Source organism: Oryzias melastigma, linkage group LG8, assembly GCF_002922805.2.
Source record: "Oryzias melastigma strain HK-1 linkage group LG8, ASM292280v2, whole genome shotgun sequence".
Lineage (NCBI taxonomy): Eukaryota > Metazoa > Chordata > Actinopteri > Beloniformes > Adrianichthyidae > Oryzias > Oryzias melastigma.
The window spans coordinates 24,893-42,086 of record NC_050519.1 but is presented as its reverse complement, the minus strand read 5'-3'; the positions used below and the strand labels follow the sequence as shown (position 1 = coordinate 42,086).

The following is a 17,194-nucleotide window of genomic DNA, read 5'->3' as shown; positions in this document are numbered from 1 at the left end:
AATTCCAGGAGACAGCATTCAGATCTTTATTGTTCTTCCTGTTGTCTGTGAAGCTGTTCGGCGGAGATGACTGGTGCCCAATGCGTCGGTGGCGAGGAGTCTCCGGCCTCCACCTGTGGGAGTCTGTGGGATTCCCAGGAAGACGTCGGTGCCGAACCTGCAGAGTTTTCTCTGATGTGAGAGAGCGTCTGTGTCTCAAACTGTGACGGTTCAGCAGTGAAAGCTGTTCTGACCGTCAGCTGCAGCGACGGCTTCCCCTCAGACGCCGTCTTCCCCTCAGACGGCGTCTTCCCCTCAGACGGCGTCTTCCCCTCAGACGCCGTCTTCCCCTCAGACGGCGTCTTCCCCTCAGACGCCGTCTTCACCTCAGACGGCGTCTTCACCTCAGACGCCGTCTTCACCTCAGACGCCGTCTTCCTGACCTCCTCTGTGTTTGCAGACGGCGTTTCCTGAAAAGATTCCTGAAGAAAAGAAACGCTCCCAAAAACTTGCAACCGAGTCCAGAACCTGAACCGGAAAACTCCGACATGAAGTGAGTGTTGAGGTTTCCAGAAGGAAAGTCTGACTTCAGTTTGACCACTTTGGGACTGACTAACTAACTAACTTATTTTGACTGACCAATAAGTGGGTCAGTCAAAATAGTGACTAACAACCAGCCAATACGTTACTAATCAACTAACTAGTGACTAATACAGCAAATAACTAGAGCAAAAAAGTTACATCTAAACCAACAATTGATTCAAAACTAACTAACCAATTAACCAGCTGACTGGTTACCAATTAAGGACTAACTGTTAACTAACAACTAACTAATAAAAAAATAACCAAATAACACGCGACTAACAACTAAACAACAAACAATATGTAACACACTCACCAACTAACTAGTGACAAATTAACCACTTGATTAGTAGTGATCAACTAACCAGTGATGAACCTACTCGCCAATTAGTGAATAACAACTAACTAATTAATACAAACTTAACCACCTAACGAATCACTAACAAATTAACCAGTTAATAACTAGTGAATAACTCACTAATTAGCAACTAACTACTAACTAACCAACTAATTAGTGACTAAAGATCTAACCAGTGACTAATCAGCATATAGCTAACCAGTGACTAACCCATCCATGATCACAACACATAGTCAGTAGTTTGTAAGTAATAAGCAAGTGGGTTAGTCTCTGGTTAGATATTCGAAGGTTGGTCAATGGTTAGGAATTTAGTCAGTGGTTAGATATTCAGTCACTAGTATTTTTTTTAGCTGAACAACTAACTAGCTACATATCATCTAATTGTTAGATATTTAGTCAATAGTTGGTCATTGTAACAACTAACTAACTACTAGTGACTAAATATCTAACCACTGACTAACTTGTGGTGACTAACCAGCGCTTAAGAAGCAAATAACAAACCGATGACTGAACCACTTGCTAACTACTAACTAACTAGCGACTAACAGCTAACTAACCAAATAACTGGACCACGAGTTTGAACCTTCGTTTGCTTTCTTCTTGTCTCACTTTGTAGATGTTTTGTATAAAGTCTCATCAGGTTTTCTGGATCCCAGCATGAAGTTTGTGTTTTTGTTCTCCTCCTGATCTGATCTGATCTGATCTGATCTGGTGTTGTTTGTTCCTGGACAGCGAGAAATGCCGTTCCCTCCAATCGAGCTACGACTCTCAGAGCAGTGACCAGTCCAACCAGCTGAGGCCCAACTTCAGCTCAACGTAAGACGCAGCTGTTCTGTTTCCAGAATCGGATCTGATGATTAAATCTCATCATCTGATTGGAGGAGCAGCGGGACAGACCCCCCCCCCATTACACCTTCTACAAGGCTGAGAGGATCTGTTTGTTTGCAGGAAGCAGCTGCACGAACTGGAGGAAGACGATTCAGACTTTTAGAAGGAGGAAGATGATGATGATTACAGAACCCAAAAGCTCCACCCCTGCAGGACATGAAGAGCATGGAGGCTGTAGGATCGACCCCCCCTGACCCCCCAGGCTGGAGTGGATTCTACCAGTCCTGGATCATGACCTCGGTGGGAGGAGCTTTGACAGCCTCCGTTGGGACTGTGGATGGAGAGGTCTTCATGGTCCAGAGTTCTCACTACGTCACGCTTCACCTGTCCAGGTCTCTCGGTTTTACAGACTTTAGGATCATTTTAATCCTTTTTGGTTTTGTTTTTTCTGTTTTTAGATGCTGTGCAGTAACATGGTTATGGTTGTATCATGTGATCTCCAACCAGACAAGCTCCCAAATTCCATCTGCTGCTCTATAAAAACACAAAACAGATTTTAGCAAAAACATGGAACAATCGGATTTTCTATTCAGATTCACAATCATGTAGAATAAGGTCAAAATATCTTCTTTAAAATGTATATATAGAATGTTTTACTTGACTGTTTTATAGATATAAATACTTTTTTGTCTTTTATAATTATTTTCTATCTATACTTTGTTTTATTTCATCTTTTATCTGGGGTTGATCTCTAAAATCCTTTTGTCTTCTTCCACTTCCTGAACATTTATTTAATCTCTTTAACACATTTACAATGTTTTCCTCTGTTCTCCTTTATATTTCATTGTTAGAAGTTGCATGTTTGATTTTTTATTAATAAATAAAGAAATCTCTCTGGATTCACCACTTGTTCTAGCTGTGGTTCAGTTCTCTGGTTCCTCATTGAAACACGTCTCAGCAGGAACGAGCGACAGGTGAGACAGGTGAACCACAGACTCACCTGTAAACTGTCCTCTCCATCGCGAGGAGCTGATAATACAATCAAGATGTGTCCACAAACCTGTCCTGTAAAAGTCATTTATGTTGATGTACTTGAATCATTTAATCCTCAGAATCTGTGTATTTATATGCGTGTTTTACGTGTTTCCTTCACAGACTGTGAGGTGAAACGAGTGCAGAGCAGAAGGAGTTTTAGTTACTCAGCGTATGCTAAGAGTGTCATTCTGTTTTAACTATCGTAGACATTTTGATTACATCTCTTTATTTAATGTGTGTTTCAGGTTTGTCATTTCTGTGGTGTTAATATCTGATCTGACATAAAGACAGACGGTCATGAAGGCAGGAAGTAGTTTTGGAGCAATCTCAAGTAAAAAGTCGTTTCTGACTTTTCCAACCGGGTTCTGGTCGACCGACTGACTGTTCTTCTTCTCACCTGGACGACGTTGATGCCGTCTCTGACCACGGACTGGACGGGGTCTGTGGTCTCTGCCTACCGAACAGTCGGACTGGGATTGAATTCACTGCATTTGATGTGAAAACAAGCGGAACCATAATTAGTGTTTGAGGACTGGAGGTTAACCAGAAAAAAGATCTTTGGAGATTTCTGATCTGCTGCTTCCACCTCTACAAGTAATATATTTATTTAACCCTTTAACAGCTGAGGCGTCGCCGGTGTTGAAGGTTTTTCTCCTTCAGAACCTGCTGGAATGATCGTGTCAACGGTTGAAAAGTTACAGTAAATTAAAACATAAACACTGGAGCTCCGGTGTTAAAGGGTCAATGTTCTTGTTTTCTTTACTATTTTATTATTGTATTTTTATTTGTTTTTCTTCTATTGTCTGTTTGATTAGGAGGTTCTACTGACGTCTGGGCCGGGTCAACCTTGAAACAGATCTGGATCTCAGTGGGTCTTTATCTAAATAAATAAACTATTCCAGTTTGCTGATGAAACACTGAAGAAAAATCTGTAAAGTTTAAAGAATGTTCCTCGTTCATGTTGATGCTCATAGTTCTAGATGTTCATACTCTGAACCAGAGTGAAGGATGGAGGATGCTGGAGGTCCATATCAGGTCTACTGATGGTCTAATGATGGTCTACTGAATGTGTACAGGAGGTTTGACAGCAGGTCTGGTCTACAAACAGTCTACAGACTGTCTACGGACCTCAACAGTTCAAACTGGTTCTGTGACTTTTTTCTGATTTTCATTAGTTTGGATAAATTATGAACAATCATGAAAGAAAAAACAAACGAAAGTTCAGAGTTTTTTCATCCAAATTTATCACTACATTTAAATAAAACTGAAACTTTAATATCTAGAAAATTTGAGCAACAAATACACAAAAACGGCTTTCTATTAGAAAAAGTACAAAAACTCATTTTTAGGATTTATAACTGACAGCAAACTATCATAGGAAAAACACAAAAGCAGAAATGTCCTGAACTATGATTCACGATGCCGTTCTTGTGAGTCAAACTCTCTTATTTTAAAGGCAGACTCCAATAAGCTCAGATTCACATTTCAAACATGTTTTATATCACCATTATTACTTTGTAAGTTTGTGTCATTTAGGGCGTGTTCGTGACTGCAGGAAGCTCCTCTGACTCCATGCACAGATTGCAGGGGAAGCCACATGACTTCCTCTGTGGGGGCGGGGCTTCAGAGAAACAGAAACCTTCAGTCCAGTCCGTTTGTTTGGTCCCAGCTGCTGCCTCAGGTCTCAGACGGCTTCATGATGAGCGGCTCAGATGTGCTGCAGATGTCAGGGGAGGTTCTGGATGAGCTGGACCTGTACAGACGTGAATCCACTGCAGAGGGTCGGCAGGGACTGATCCCAGCTGTCAGGAGGTGCAGGAAGGCTCGGTGAGACGTTTACGCTGCTCCTCTGGGTTCATGTTACACAGGAGAGGATTGTGAAATCAACAGTTCAAAGACCCGCCCTCCAGATCCCACAGGTCTGCAGACCAGCCTGGTTACTCTGAACCGTGGACCTCCTCACTCAGGACTCTTTGTGGTCCAGATGTGAGCTTCAGATCACATGAGGAGCTGCATGGAGCTGCAGGTTTTCTCCTCCAGCTGCAGCAGAAGAGTCTGACGAGGATTCCTGGTCTTTGCAGTCAGACGTAGAGAAAGACCTCCAGGTGTTTTCAGGTGAAGGACTCTGATCTGCTTACATGGTCTTTTCTCGTGGCAGACTCGGCGGCTGTGAGCTCTCGGAGACCCACTGGGAGGTGGTGGCCTCGGCTCTGAAGTCCAACCCGTCCCACCTGACAGAACTGGACCTGAGTGACAACAAGCTCCAGGATCCATCCGTGAACCTTCTGTGTTCTGGACTGGAGAGTCCGAACTGCAAACTGCAGGTTCTGAGGTCGGAACTCGACTCCCATGTTCTGCATGTTTTACCGATCTTCACTGTTCTCCTCAGTGGACTCAAGGAGCAGACTCCAGATGATGTTCAGGTTTCTCTAAGATCCTGGTCTGGAGGAGGAACCAGAGGACCACTGCTGTCCTCACAGAACCACCAGAACTCTGACGTGCATTTATGAACACTCACAATTGTTTTCTTCTGGACTCAGGATGAAGAACTGCAGTCTGTCAGAGATCAGCTGGTCGGATCTGATCTCAGCTCTGATGTCAAACCCGTCCCACCTGACAGAACTGGACCTGGGCGCGAACAAGCTTCAGGATCCAGGAGTTCAGCATCTGTGTGGTTTTCTGCAGCATCCGGACCTGAAGCTGCAGACTCTGAGGTCACACTCCACCTCTGAGGAGAAACACGTTCTCTTCTTCTGTGGTTTATGGAGCTGATCCATTTTGGCCGTTTTCCATCTAGACTGGATGACTGCAGTCTGTCAGAGATCAACTGTTCTGCTCTGGTCTTGGCTCTGATGTGCAACCCGTCCCACCTGACAGAACTGGACCTGAGCTACAACTGGGATCTGAAGGACTCAGGAGTTCAGCATCTGTGTGGTTTTCTGTTGAGTCCAGACTGCCGGCTGCAGACTCTGAGGTCAGTTCTGTGTCGGATTCTCCACTCACTGATCTTCAGACAGAACCCCCTCTGATCCTGTTGACAGAACCACCACTGATCTTCAGTCAGAACCTCCTCTGATCCTGTTGACAGAACCACCACTAATCTTCAGTCAGAACCTCCTCTGATCCTCAGACAGAACCACCACTGATCTTCAGTCAGAACCTCCTCTGATCCTGTTGACAGAACCACCACTGATCTTCAGACAGAACCCCCTCTGATCTTCAGACAGAACCTCCTCTGATCCTGTTGACAGAACCACCACTAATCTTCAGTCTGAAAATTCCTCTGATCTTCAGACAGAACCTCCTCTGATCCTGTTGTCAGAACCACCACTAATCTCCAGTCAGAACCTCCTCTGATCTTCAGACAGAACCTCTTCTGATCCTGTTCAGAACCTTCACATCCAGAGAACCTTGAAGTGAAGAGCAGAGCTGATCTGATCGTGTGCTGTATTCTGGACTCAGGCTGAAGAACTGCAGTGTGTCAGAGAACAGCTGTGCGTCTTTGGGCTCGGCTCTGATGTCCAACCCGTCACACCTGACAGAACTGGACCTGAGCGGGAACGATCTCCAGGATTCAGGACTTCAGCATCTGTGTGGTTTTCTGCAGCATGCGGACTGCCGACTGCAGACTCTGAGGTGATGCACATGCAGCTTTAGTTTGAACATTTGTTCTGAAACATCAGAGCCCGGTTCTGGTTTCCTCTCCTTCCCGTCTGCACTTCTCCAGTTCACTGTTTCCAGTCTGAACTCTGACCTGTTTTTTCTGGTTTCAGATTAAACGCCTGCAGTCTGTCAGAGATCAGCTGTGGACCTCTGGCCCGCGCTCTGATGTCCAACCCGTCCCACCTGACAGAACTGGACCTGCGGGGCAACAACAACCTGCAGGACTCAGGAGTTCAGCATCTGTGTGGTTTTCTGCTGAGTCCAGACTGCCGGCTGCAGACTCTGAGGTCACTTTCTCCTGATGGAGATCTTGATGTTTCAGAACCAACAGAATCTCATCGATGATCAGAAAGATCTTCCAGAGCTGGAATTGTCCTTCAGCGTCTTTGTTGTTTTGTCCCACAAATGTCTTTGTAGATCCAGAACCTGCAGAAACCCTCTGATGACACCATTGTGCAGCTCAGACCTTCGTCTATGTCACTGATCTGATGTCGCTGACTCGTTTCCTGCTCCCTCTGCATTCAGGTTATGGAGTTGTGGTCTGTCAGAGATCAGCTGTGCGGCTCTAGTCCAGGCTCTGAAGTCCAACCCGTCCCACCTGACAGAACTGGACCTGAGGTTCAACAATCTGGAGGATGCAGATGTTTGTGAGCTGAAGGATCTGGTGGAGAGTCCAGACGTCCACCTGCAGACTCTGAGGTCGGTCCGGCTGCTGTCAGTGTGAGAACTCCATCCATGCAGGCTGTAAACTTCTCTTCCTGCTTTCCTCGTTTTCTCCACAGATGGAAGTGATTGCATGGGATCAACCATACGGCCTTCTGGGTATTTATGTCTCCAAGGCGTGTTGGGGGGGGGCACCACATCAACACGCCTGCTGGATCCTAAACAGAACAATAAACCTCACCTACTGCAGTGGGTGAGGTGCATCATGGGAGTTAGTGCTTCAGCTTTTATATTGGAGTGATTGTCAGACTTTATTGGAAGAAGTTTGTGTTGTTTTGTGTGATTTCCTTCACTTGTGTTCCTGTGATCATGACTGAATGGAGCTGAAGCTTCAAGAGGCAGCAGGTGGTTTCAGGCTTCAGTTATTATACATCATTTAGATCAATAATGTAGAAAAGACTGTATTTAAAATAAGACTTATGATGGTGTTTTAAAGAGTCCAGAAATGAAGACTTCTGTGCAGCAAATCCTTCTTTACTTCTGTATTTCCTGCTTCTCAGAGATCCTGATTCTGGTTTTTGAAAGAATAAATGTTTTGTCTCCTGACATGATTCAAATCTTTCCTGAGAAGGTTTAGTGGAACCGTGTTTGGGTCGCTGGTCTGAAGAATGACTGCCCGGGTCATCAGATCATCACACAGATCCAGTCAGATGTTCTGACTGGACCAGGTCAGAGGGAAGGATTCAGAGAGCTGCAGGCTGGTCTGAGCTTTTGTGCTGCAGCGCCACACAGTGGAGAACATCCCACAATGCAACAGAACAGGAACGCTTATGTAGATTAATTCTGGATATTCTCAAACATTATTATATCTTCATTTTGGCTCGATTTGATCTGATGGGGGAGGGGGGGGGGTACTTCCTACTGCATACTGTCCTTCACCTGCCGCCCTTATATGGGCATAGGAAAGACCTCTGAAGGTAAAAATGGATCAAATCCCAAAAGATTCCAGCAAAGATCTGAACTTTTCTCCAGCTTTCAGGACTCCACGTTTCTAAAAACGTGAAGCCACACTCAGATGAAGGTGTGATGTCGAGAGCTCCTCTGCCACTTAGGCTGCAGCTGCTCTTCATCTGTTTCTTCCAAACGTTCTGGATGTGATGGAGCTTCCTGAAAAGTTGGCAGCATTCTCTGACGGATGTTCTTGGAGGCTGGAGGTCAGGATGGAATCTGCTCCTTCGTAGTGATGCTGAACTGTTCATTTTTAGACCCTGGATGCTGATGGAGGTCGGAGTTCATCTGGAGCTACCCTCCAGAAGCGGATCCTCTACTCTGACGGGTTTCTCCTGTGTCCTGCAGTAGCTTTGATTTTAGTTCCTGGGAGGAAAGGTTTGAATGAGTGATGAACTCACCTTCTTCCATGACCTCTTTGATGGTGAACCAGACAGGTGGGATCTATCAACCATAAATACCACGTCTCTTTATGGCTACATAACAAAGCCATGAAACCCCTGCAGTGCAGTTATTGTTTTCACTCCAGATTTCCAGGCTTTGGGAATCTGGAACGTCTGTTTCTATTGAGAAGTTCTTCCAGCAACATTTGTTTGTTCGGCTTTGAATCGGATGTCATTATAAATGACTCTTGAAGTTGTGTTGACTTTTTTCCGTGCACGTGATCCATGTGCACGTAGAATAAATCTGCTCTCTTTTTAGACAACTGCAGATGCTGATTCCTGTTTGAAGAATCCTTCATTCTAAACTTCTCCTTTGGATTTTTATAAGAGATTTCAATGTTTAGGTTCAATCTGCCAACAGCTCTGAAATTATTTTCTAGTTTTTTCTTTTAGGTCTTCTGTCTCATTTTACGAGTATTTTGTCTTTTACTTTAAACGTTCCAATTATTTGGTTTATTTCTAGGTTTTACTTCCTCACTCTGGCTAACACCTGGATCACTGGACAGTCAGCAGTTGTTTTATTGGGCTTTGCCAAATTTGTTGACAAGTATAATTCATGTTAATGCATATATATATTTTATTTTTCATATTGTTTGGTGTTTGTTGTTTTACTTAGAGGAAAAGAGATCTTCCTTTCACCGTTCCGATCATCTTGTGATGTTTCCTAAGCGTTCCCTGTCGTCTTTTATTATGATGATGCTGTTTTTAGCCAAAATCTAAATCTCAGTGTCGTTTTCTTGGACATAGTTTCTGCAGAGCGACAGGAGATCATTAGAAATTCACCGCCTGGTTGTGGGCAGGACCATTAGTGTGACACAACCCCGCCCCCATTCCATCACCAGTCTGTTTGCACTCTGTGCAGCTAGCTTACAGCCCCTCACACCCTCAACCTAACATTAACGGTGTGACCAAAATGGTGATCAATATCAGAGTTATACAGCCATTAGTTTGATGTATTGTCTGTATAAAAGAACTGGACCGAGTGAGTATGATGCCACCCAACGGCAATGGATCTAATAAAATTAAGTCAATTCAGTCGCCATTTTTGCGCGGTACAGACGCCGCCATGTTGGAGCCAGATGTCATCATTGGTCTGTTTCTCTGGCAACCTCTCTCACCAATCAGGAGTGAGCTTGTTGGAAAGCCACACCCCTACCACTTAAAAACGGGCTACACAAAGTCTCTCAATCATTTCAAATGTTGGAGGTGGGGACATCCTTTACCTGATTGGTCAGTTTATAACTTGAACTATGGAAAAAATATCAGAAAAGGAGCCAGTGGTCACTTCCTGTTTCGAATGACGGGGGAGGGGTTATCAGTCCAGTTCAGTCCAGATGTAGAATACATGAATCTATTTGTCTGTACGTGGATACGTCAGAATGGGGCGGAGCAGGGAGCTTCTGGCCCCGCCCAGCGCATTTTTATGTCACAAATACAATCTTTTTGCAGGCTGCATTTATTCCTCTGCTCCCGATTCACAACAGTTTTAATAAAAAAAATACTCAGAATTGCAGAAATAAGATTAATTTACTTTATGTCCTCAGTCACCAGAAAAATGCCAAAAAAATCTGTGGGGAAACAATTTTCACTGCAGTGGGTCTTTAATTAAGGAGAACGGAAGTGAAGGTTTGTCTCTGTCAACTCTCTGATCTCCGTTTGAGGTTCACAAGAAAGAATTTATTTATTTATTTAAACACTTTTCGAACTGCAGCAGAGATTTTATTTTGAAGTCCCGGACAGGAAGTGATGCTGCCCGCACGCCCGCAGCCTCGCGGCTCAGCTGTGGTCCTCTGTGCTCGTGCACGGATGCATCATGACAGCGTGCACGGACACCTCCGACTGCCGGGACGGACGCCCTCCTGCCCGCCGCGCGAGCCGTCCTCCGCGCGCTCAGGTGAGTCCGCGTGTCCTCAGCGGCTCCGTCGTGTCCGCGCGCTGCAGTCTGCAGCGGGACTGCAGGTGCGCCGGCTTACCTGGAGTCTGAAGTTCAGCATCAGCAGTTCAGCATCTGCAGTGAAGCGCAGAGCGCCGCCGCGCGCGCGGACACTTTCATCCGGATCCCGGCACGTGCGTCTACATCCAAACAAATGACGTGTGGAGAAACGTGACGTTTCTGGACGGGATCTGGACGGAGGCGAGAGGTCCCGTGGAGCCAGGATCCTCTTCAAGGACAAAAGCTCCTCCAGAGGGAGAGATGGGACAGAGGAGGAGGAGGAGGAGGAACCTGCAGGAGACCTTCATCGTCATCTGATGCAGCTTCTGCACGTGCAGGATTCCTCTGAACCGGGAAGCTGCAGGACCAGAACTCCAGCTGTAACTGTACATGAAGCCACGAAAGTTCTTCAGAACCTGAAGGGTTAAAGTTCAGAACGAGATCCGGGTCACCTTTCAGTCCAACTCTTCTCTCAGGAGAAAGTCTCTCAGCTTCACCAAGTTTTGAAGAACTGCAGAATCCTAAAAGAAGTTTTCATGTCAAATTTCAGTCCTTTCTGATCTTCAAGCAGATGGAGATCAGGAGGCGACTCTTACTTCACGAGCTTTCAAAAGTTTTTATCTTCAGTTTTAGAGAAATCCTGGTTTTCTCTCCGATTTCTGCAGTTTTTCAAACTTGCAGGTGGAACTTCTCATCTTCTCGTGATTCTGCATCAGTCAGAATGACATCCTGGAGACATCCTGCTGTTCTGGAAAAGACAAATGAATCTTCCAAAAACGGGTTGTTTGCTTACAGAACTGGTGTCTCCTTCACATGAAGATGCATGACTGCATCCTGCTGGCTCCTCCTCCTGGCTCCTCCTCCTGCAGCTTTCTCTCATGACCTTTGTGTTTCAGATCCCTGCCATATGAGCCCGCTGCATTATGGGAAGCTCTTCGTCTTCCTCCTTCCTGGTTGACGAGACCGACAGTGATGGTCCTCCAAGGGGTGGGGCTCTGCCCCCCTCCCCCAACACGGGGTGTCTGAGGAGTAGCCAGAGCTCCTTCATCCCACGACAGATCGCTGGACGACATCGAGAACGCAGGTGAGAACCAGAGAGAGGCGGAGTCTGTTCCAGAACACAGAGAGGCGGAGTCTGTTCCAGAACACAGAGAGGCGGGGTCTGTTCTAAAACACTGAGAGGCGGAGTCTGTTCTAGAACACAGAGAGGCGGAGTCTGTTCTAAAACACAGAGAGGCGGAGTCTGTTCCAGAACACAGAGAGGCGGAGTCTGTTCCAAAACACAGAGAGGCGGAGTCTGTTCCAGAACACAGAGAGGCGGAGTCTGTTCCAAAACACAGAGAGGCGGGGTCTGTTCCACAACACAGAGAGGTGGAGTCTGTTCTAAAACACAGAGAGGCGGGGTCTGTTCCAGAACACAGATAGGCGGAGTCTGTTCTAGAACACACAAAGAGGCGGAGTCTGTATTTCAGTGGAGATGAAGAAGGCGGAGTCTGTTCCAGAACACGGAGAGGCGGAGTCTGTTCTAGAGCAGAGAAAGTGAAATGTCTCCATCAGATTAGCAGATGGATTCTCTTTCCTCCCAGGAGGATCTCTCATTTCTGCTGCTTTTTACGTTGATTTGAAAGAATCTGCAAAAAGATTTTTTTCTGAAGATCATGAAGAAAAATGATCAGAATTGGTCATTAGCACAAAAAACAATCCAGCTGTAGCCAGAAGTTTAGCATTATGAAATATAAACTTTTGTTCAGTTCCACTGTGACCTGAACATCAGTCAGTGATTTTTGGTTGAAGGAGATCCTCAGACTGGATCCTTCAGAAACGTTTTCTTGTCTTATAAAAGCTTTGCTGGTAAAAGTTGATCGATGGGACCAAAACCTGAGCCGACCATATTTATCCCTGTTGCCTCTTTGCTCGTATCATCTGGAAATGCATCCCAGTCAGAGTGAGGCTCCAGTCCTCCTCCAGCCCGAGTCAGGGATCAGGTTACGCACTGACAGGAAATGAAGCCATGCAGAAGAAATCCCAAAAGATGGAAGCACACATGAGCTGTCTGCTGGGAATTCCCTTTGGAAGACCGGAAGATCCGGATGGATCTGATGAACTGTAAAGCAGGAAGATGAAGAGCCGACGGCACGTCAGGAGCTGCATGACACTGAGCCCGTCTCAGACCTTCAGCTGATGAATTCCACTGATGTGTTCCTGACGGAGGTCTGCTGTGGTGCTTGCTGGGAAATCTTCCATGTTCGTCATGACAGTCGTTCTGCAGCAGCTGTTTCCGGGCCGGTTCCTCCCAAACCCACATCCCTCTATTAATCCCTGTCATGTTAACACCTCAGAGCTGCAGAGGGAAGAAACTCGAGGATCACACCTCAGGTGTAGATGACCACGGACACACCGAGAGCAGACGAACCAGCGTCTGCGCAGATGTTTGTCAAACGGGATGAAAATCCAGAGAAACATCAGAGATCCAAACCGAGTCTAAACTGAAGCGAAGAAAGTTCCCAAGATAACCAAAATAAACACGGTTTACCTATTTCACACGCATATGACCCGTCTGCTCTGACCGTCTGCTCTGACCGTCTGCTCTGACCGTCTGCTCTGACCGTCTGCTCTGACCATCTGCTCTGACTGTCTGCTCTGACCGTCTGCTCTGACTGTCTGCTCCTGGGATCCAAGAACAGAGCCTTGTGGAACACCAGAGGAGATGCAGTAGCTCCTCCTCCAGCTCTGCGGGACGGCTCAGAGGAAGTGATCTGTTTGATGCAGAAATCTTGTAGAAACAATGTTGGTTGTTTTTCTGCTCTGAGCCGCTTTACATGCAGCAGCAACTTCTGGTTTTATTTCCATGTTTGTGCATTTTAATGTTTCCACCTCAGAATCAGATTCTCTCATCTTCTCTCTGCATCGTCTATTGATCAGAACCAGATCTTTTTCATAGTTCTGATCTGGTTTCAGACCTGTGTTTGAAGCAGTTCTGAATCTGTTTTTGGAATCGATTTGTAACGGAATTCTTCTTTATGTCAGAGCAGTTTCTACTGTGAACTCAGAACATGTTGACCCAGATTCCGGCTGGAGTTTGGGAGACGTAAACTCCAGGAGTTGAAGCAGAACTTCACGATGATCCTTTGAGCTTCTCGAGCGCCGTTCATGTCGGGTTTGTGTTTGTCTGCAGTTTCTCCTCCGGTTCCATGCCGGCGCTCCAGACCCAGTGGACCTGTGGCTGCTGTACTTTCCTGAACTCGGCGGGCGCCCCCCGCTGCTCCATCTGTGAAGCCCCCCGGCGAGGATCCGTTCCCCGCTGGCTGAGACCCGGCACCAGCAGACCCGGTTCTGGATGGTCCTGCCCCCGCTGCACGTTGACCAACTCCCCCAGGAGCCTCACGTGCTCGCTGTGCAGCTACTGCAAACCTCCGGACCCCCCCGGCGACCAGCCCCGCCCCCAGCGCTCCAGCAGCTGCTCTGGCCTGCTGAGGGCGCCGTCAGGCGAACGGAACCAGACGAAGGCGGAGAAAAGCAGCCGGTCCTGGGACTGCCTGCGCTGCACCCTGCAGAACACCCCCACCTCCATGTCCTGCTCCGCCTGTGGGGGCCCCCGCAAACTCTCCCTGCCCCAGATCCCGGCAGAGGCGCTGCTCATGCCGGCAGTGTGCAGCCAGCAGGACGGGGCGGCGGGGGCGCTCTCCCTCTCCATGCGGGGGGACAGTTCCCCGCTGGAAGCTTCACATCCAAACACGGGTTCCCCCCCAGGCACCAACAACCCGGTCCCCTGCAGCCGCAGAGAGGTCCCCCCCCCAGAAACCGGCCCGAGGCTCAGACCGACGTCTCCTCAACCTCCAACGGCCCCGCAGCCCCCCCCACAGGCCGACCTGCTCAACACCCGGAGGCTCAGCGTCCTCAAAGAGGAGGCGTGTCCTTCGCCGTCTGCATCAGACCCCCACCCTGCAGACGTCTGCGAGTGGTCCTGTCCGGCGTGCACCCTCATCAACCAGGTCACGGCCAAACACTGCCTGGCGTGCCACACCCCCCAGCAGCTGAGAGCGGCGGCGTCCTCGGCGAGGCAGGAGAGCCGGCTGGTGGAGGCGCTGCGGCAGAGCGACGAGGGCGCGGCGCGGGGCCTGTGGGAGGACATCGTCCGCTTCTGCAGACAGGTCTGCGCAGCTGCAGACGCAGCCGACTGATTACACCACCAGCATACGTCAACACGTCCCCAAAGCCGTCACACGTTGATGTTTGGTTAAAGAGTCCGCGACACTTTTTGACGTTTTGGGCGTCTCCAACTCGCCGTTTTTTGTCATGTTGCCTATTCATAGAATCAAGGGTCTGCAACCCTCGGGACACGGTACCGGATGCACACTGGTCCTCGGGACGCGTCCAGTACCGGTACCAATACCCAGTACTGGTACCATAACCCAGTACCGGTACCATAACCCAGAACTGGTACCATAACCTTAACCCTACACCAGACCAGATGCAGTACTGGACTCAAACCAGCACCGGGTCAGGGTACTGGTGCCCTCTGGGTTCTGGTACTAGACCGTTCCAGTTGGGGACCTGTGATTTAATGGGGACACCCAACACGTCAACAAGTGACGTGGGGGGAGGGGCTTAACCAAACATCTGTATGTGACGAGTTGGGAGTGAGAATGAGAGACTGTATCAGAGAACTGGACTGAGCGTGGACACCCACCCCCAACAGAAAACGGTTTACTTCCCCCTCCAACCAAACCAAGTCAACCCAGTCGCCATTTGTGCGGTGTAGCAGTGATTAGTCCGAGTTGGTCTGAGTCTGTGTTTCCATGGCAACCACTCTCCCCAATCAGGAGTGAGCTTGTTGGAAAGCCACACCCCTTCCACTTCCACTTCTTTTGAATGTTGGACATGGGGGCCAGCAGGCTCCGCCTACTTTTACAGAGGCATCTGATTGGCCAACTTGAATAATTTGAACTACAGAAAAAATGAGGATTATCAGGAAGATGTAAAAAGTTATCAGATCAAGAACGGACATTTTGACCAATAGAATGACTGATAACAGCTGTTTATTTCTACATTGAATTCTGTGGGATTTTGGGGGTACTTCCTGTTTGGAACACAATGGGGGTGGAGTCACTCAGTCCAGCTCTTATATACAGTCGATGGGTGTCATCCGCGTTCTGAAAGGGCCGGATGTGAAATGGAGAGGACAGACGTCAGAACCAGAACTTTAAAGAGGATTTTCTCTCTTCTGATGCTACATTTTTTACATTTATTTATTTTAAAATTTTTGGTTGTTAAATTAATTTTCTATTTTCAATAAGGATATTTCACCTTTCCAAGATCATTAGGAACTGTCAAACTATCTTCAGAAAACAGAATATCCAAAGTAAACGTTCAGTAGATTTCTGTTAGTTTTCCCTGCAGAGGGAGGAGAAGGAGAGATGGTTCGGATGGAGGACAGGTGAGCAGATGTCAGGGCAGGAGAACCCGGCTGCAGACATCAGAGAAAACTTGATTTAACTTTCACTGTATTTAACAGGTGAAAACAGAAAAAACGGGATCAAAAGAGAAAAGGGTCAGAACATCGACGGACTAGCAGATAGTGAAGAGATGAACAGGGTTGTGTGCATCAGTGATGAGGAGTTCCAGGTGCAGCAAGTAGCCCCGCCCATAATCCTGTGCACTTGTGGAAAACAGAAAGGGAGAAAGAACAGCAGCATCCTGACAGAATTCCAGAGGAGGCGGGACAGAGCGGGAAAACCTGGTTCAGTCCGACGCCCAACGTTGTTCTGGTTGGTTCCTGCAGAACTCGGTGGTGTTTGTGGACGACAGTTTCCCTCCGAACTCCAAGTCTGTGGGCTTCCCGCCGGACGACGGCGTCCAGCAGCGCGTCAAGAAGTGGCTCCGACCTCAAGAGATCAGCTGCTGCGGCTTCAGGGACCGCGGGCTCAGGTGGTCAGTCTTCCACACGGTGAGGCCGTCTGACATCCTGCAAGGGCTTCTGGGTAACTGCTGGTGAGAGAGCGTTCTACCCGATGACCCGACTCAGTGGGCAGTGGGTAAACGCCCCTTTGTGCAGGTTCCTGAGCGCCCTGGCGGTTCTAGCCGAGCGGCCGGAGCTGGTGGAGAGGGTGATGGTGACCCGTTCGCTGTGTCCGGAGGGGGCGTACCAGGTCCGCCTCTGCAAGGACGGCTCCTGGACCACGGTGCTGGTGGACGACATGCTGCCGTGTGACGAGAGCGGACACCTCCTCTTCTCCCAGGTGAGACGGCGTCCTTGGAGGTGGGACCAAACGTTTTTATTAAAAACATCATTTGTTGTTTGGTGGACTTTGGGGTCACATTTCTGTCTGAATCCTGGACCTTCTGCCCCCCCAGGCCCAGCGGAAGCAGCTCTGGGTGGCTCTGATAGAGAAAGCTCTGGCCAAGCTCCACGGATCGTACTTCTCCTTGCAGGCGGGCCGCGCCATCGAGGGCCTCTCCACGCTGACGGGGGCGCCCTGTGAGTCTCTGGCCCTCCAGGTCAGCGCCACCAACCCCAAAGAGGACCCCATCGATACGGACCTGATCTGGGCCAAAATGCTGAGCTCCAAGGAGGCGGGGTCAGGAGGATGGATGATGGATGGATGAATGAAGGATGAATGATGGATGAATGGATGATAGATGGATGGATGGATGGATGGATGGATGGATGAATGGATGATAGATGGATGGATGGATGGATGG

At 48.0% G+C, this 17,194-nt stretch overlaps 2 protein-coding genes across 3 annotated transcripts in view; both read left to right on the top strand.

The window, feature by feature from the left end:
• Window positions 1-3,995: 3,995 nt before the first annotated feature.
• On the top strand, window positions 3,996-7,714 carry LOC112145895 (NACHT, LRR and PYD domains-containing protein 12). Its single transcript, XM_024271375.2, has 8 exons — window positions 3,996-4,609; window positions 4,941-5,114; window positions 5,323-5,496; window positions 5,580-5,756; window positions 6,245-6,418; window positions 6,556-6,732; window positions 6,971-7,144; window positions 7,228-7,714. The coding sequence occupies exons 1-8, from the start codon at window positions 4,380-4,382 to the stop codon at window positions 7,235-7,237; spliced, it is 1,290 nt and encodes a 429-aa protein (XP_024127143.1). The 5' UTR covers window positions 3,996-4,379; the 3' UTR covers window positions 7,238-7,714.
• A 2,433-nt stretch (window positions 7,715-10,147) lies between these two features.
• Window positions 10,148-17,194, top strand: part of LOC112145858 (calpain-15) — an 11,851-nt gene continuing 4,804 nt past the window's right edge. For both annotated transcript variants that reach the window (XM_024271319.2, XM_024271317.2), the window contains exons 1-6: window positions 10,148-10,453; window positions 11,389-11,576; window positions 13,668-14,643; window positions 16,275-16,483; window positions 16,548-16,731; window positions 16,847-17,070. In XM_024271319.2, the coding sequence (XP_024127087.1) occupies window positions 11,416-11,576; window positions 13,668-14,643; window positions 16,275-16,483; window positions 16,548-16,731; window positions 16,847-17,070 (1,754 nt within the window). In that variant the 5' untranslated portion in view covers window positions 10,148-10,453; window positions 11,389-11,415. The remainder of the gene's footprint in view (window positions 10,454-11,388; window positions 11,577-13,667; window positions 14,644-16,274; window positions 16,484-16,547; window positions 16,732-16,846; window positions 17,071-17,194) is intronic.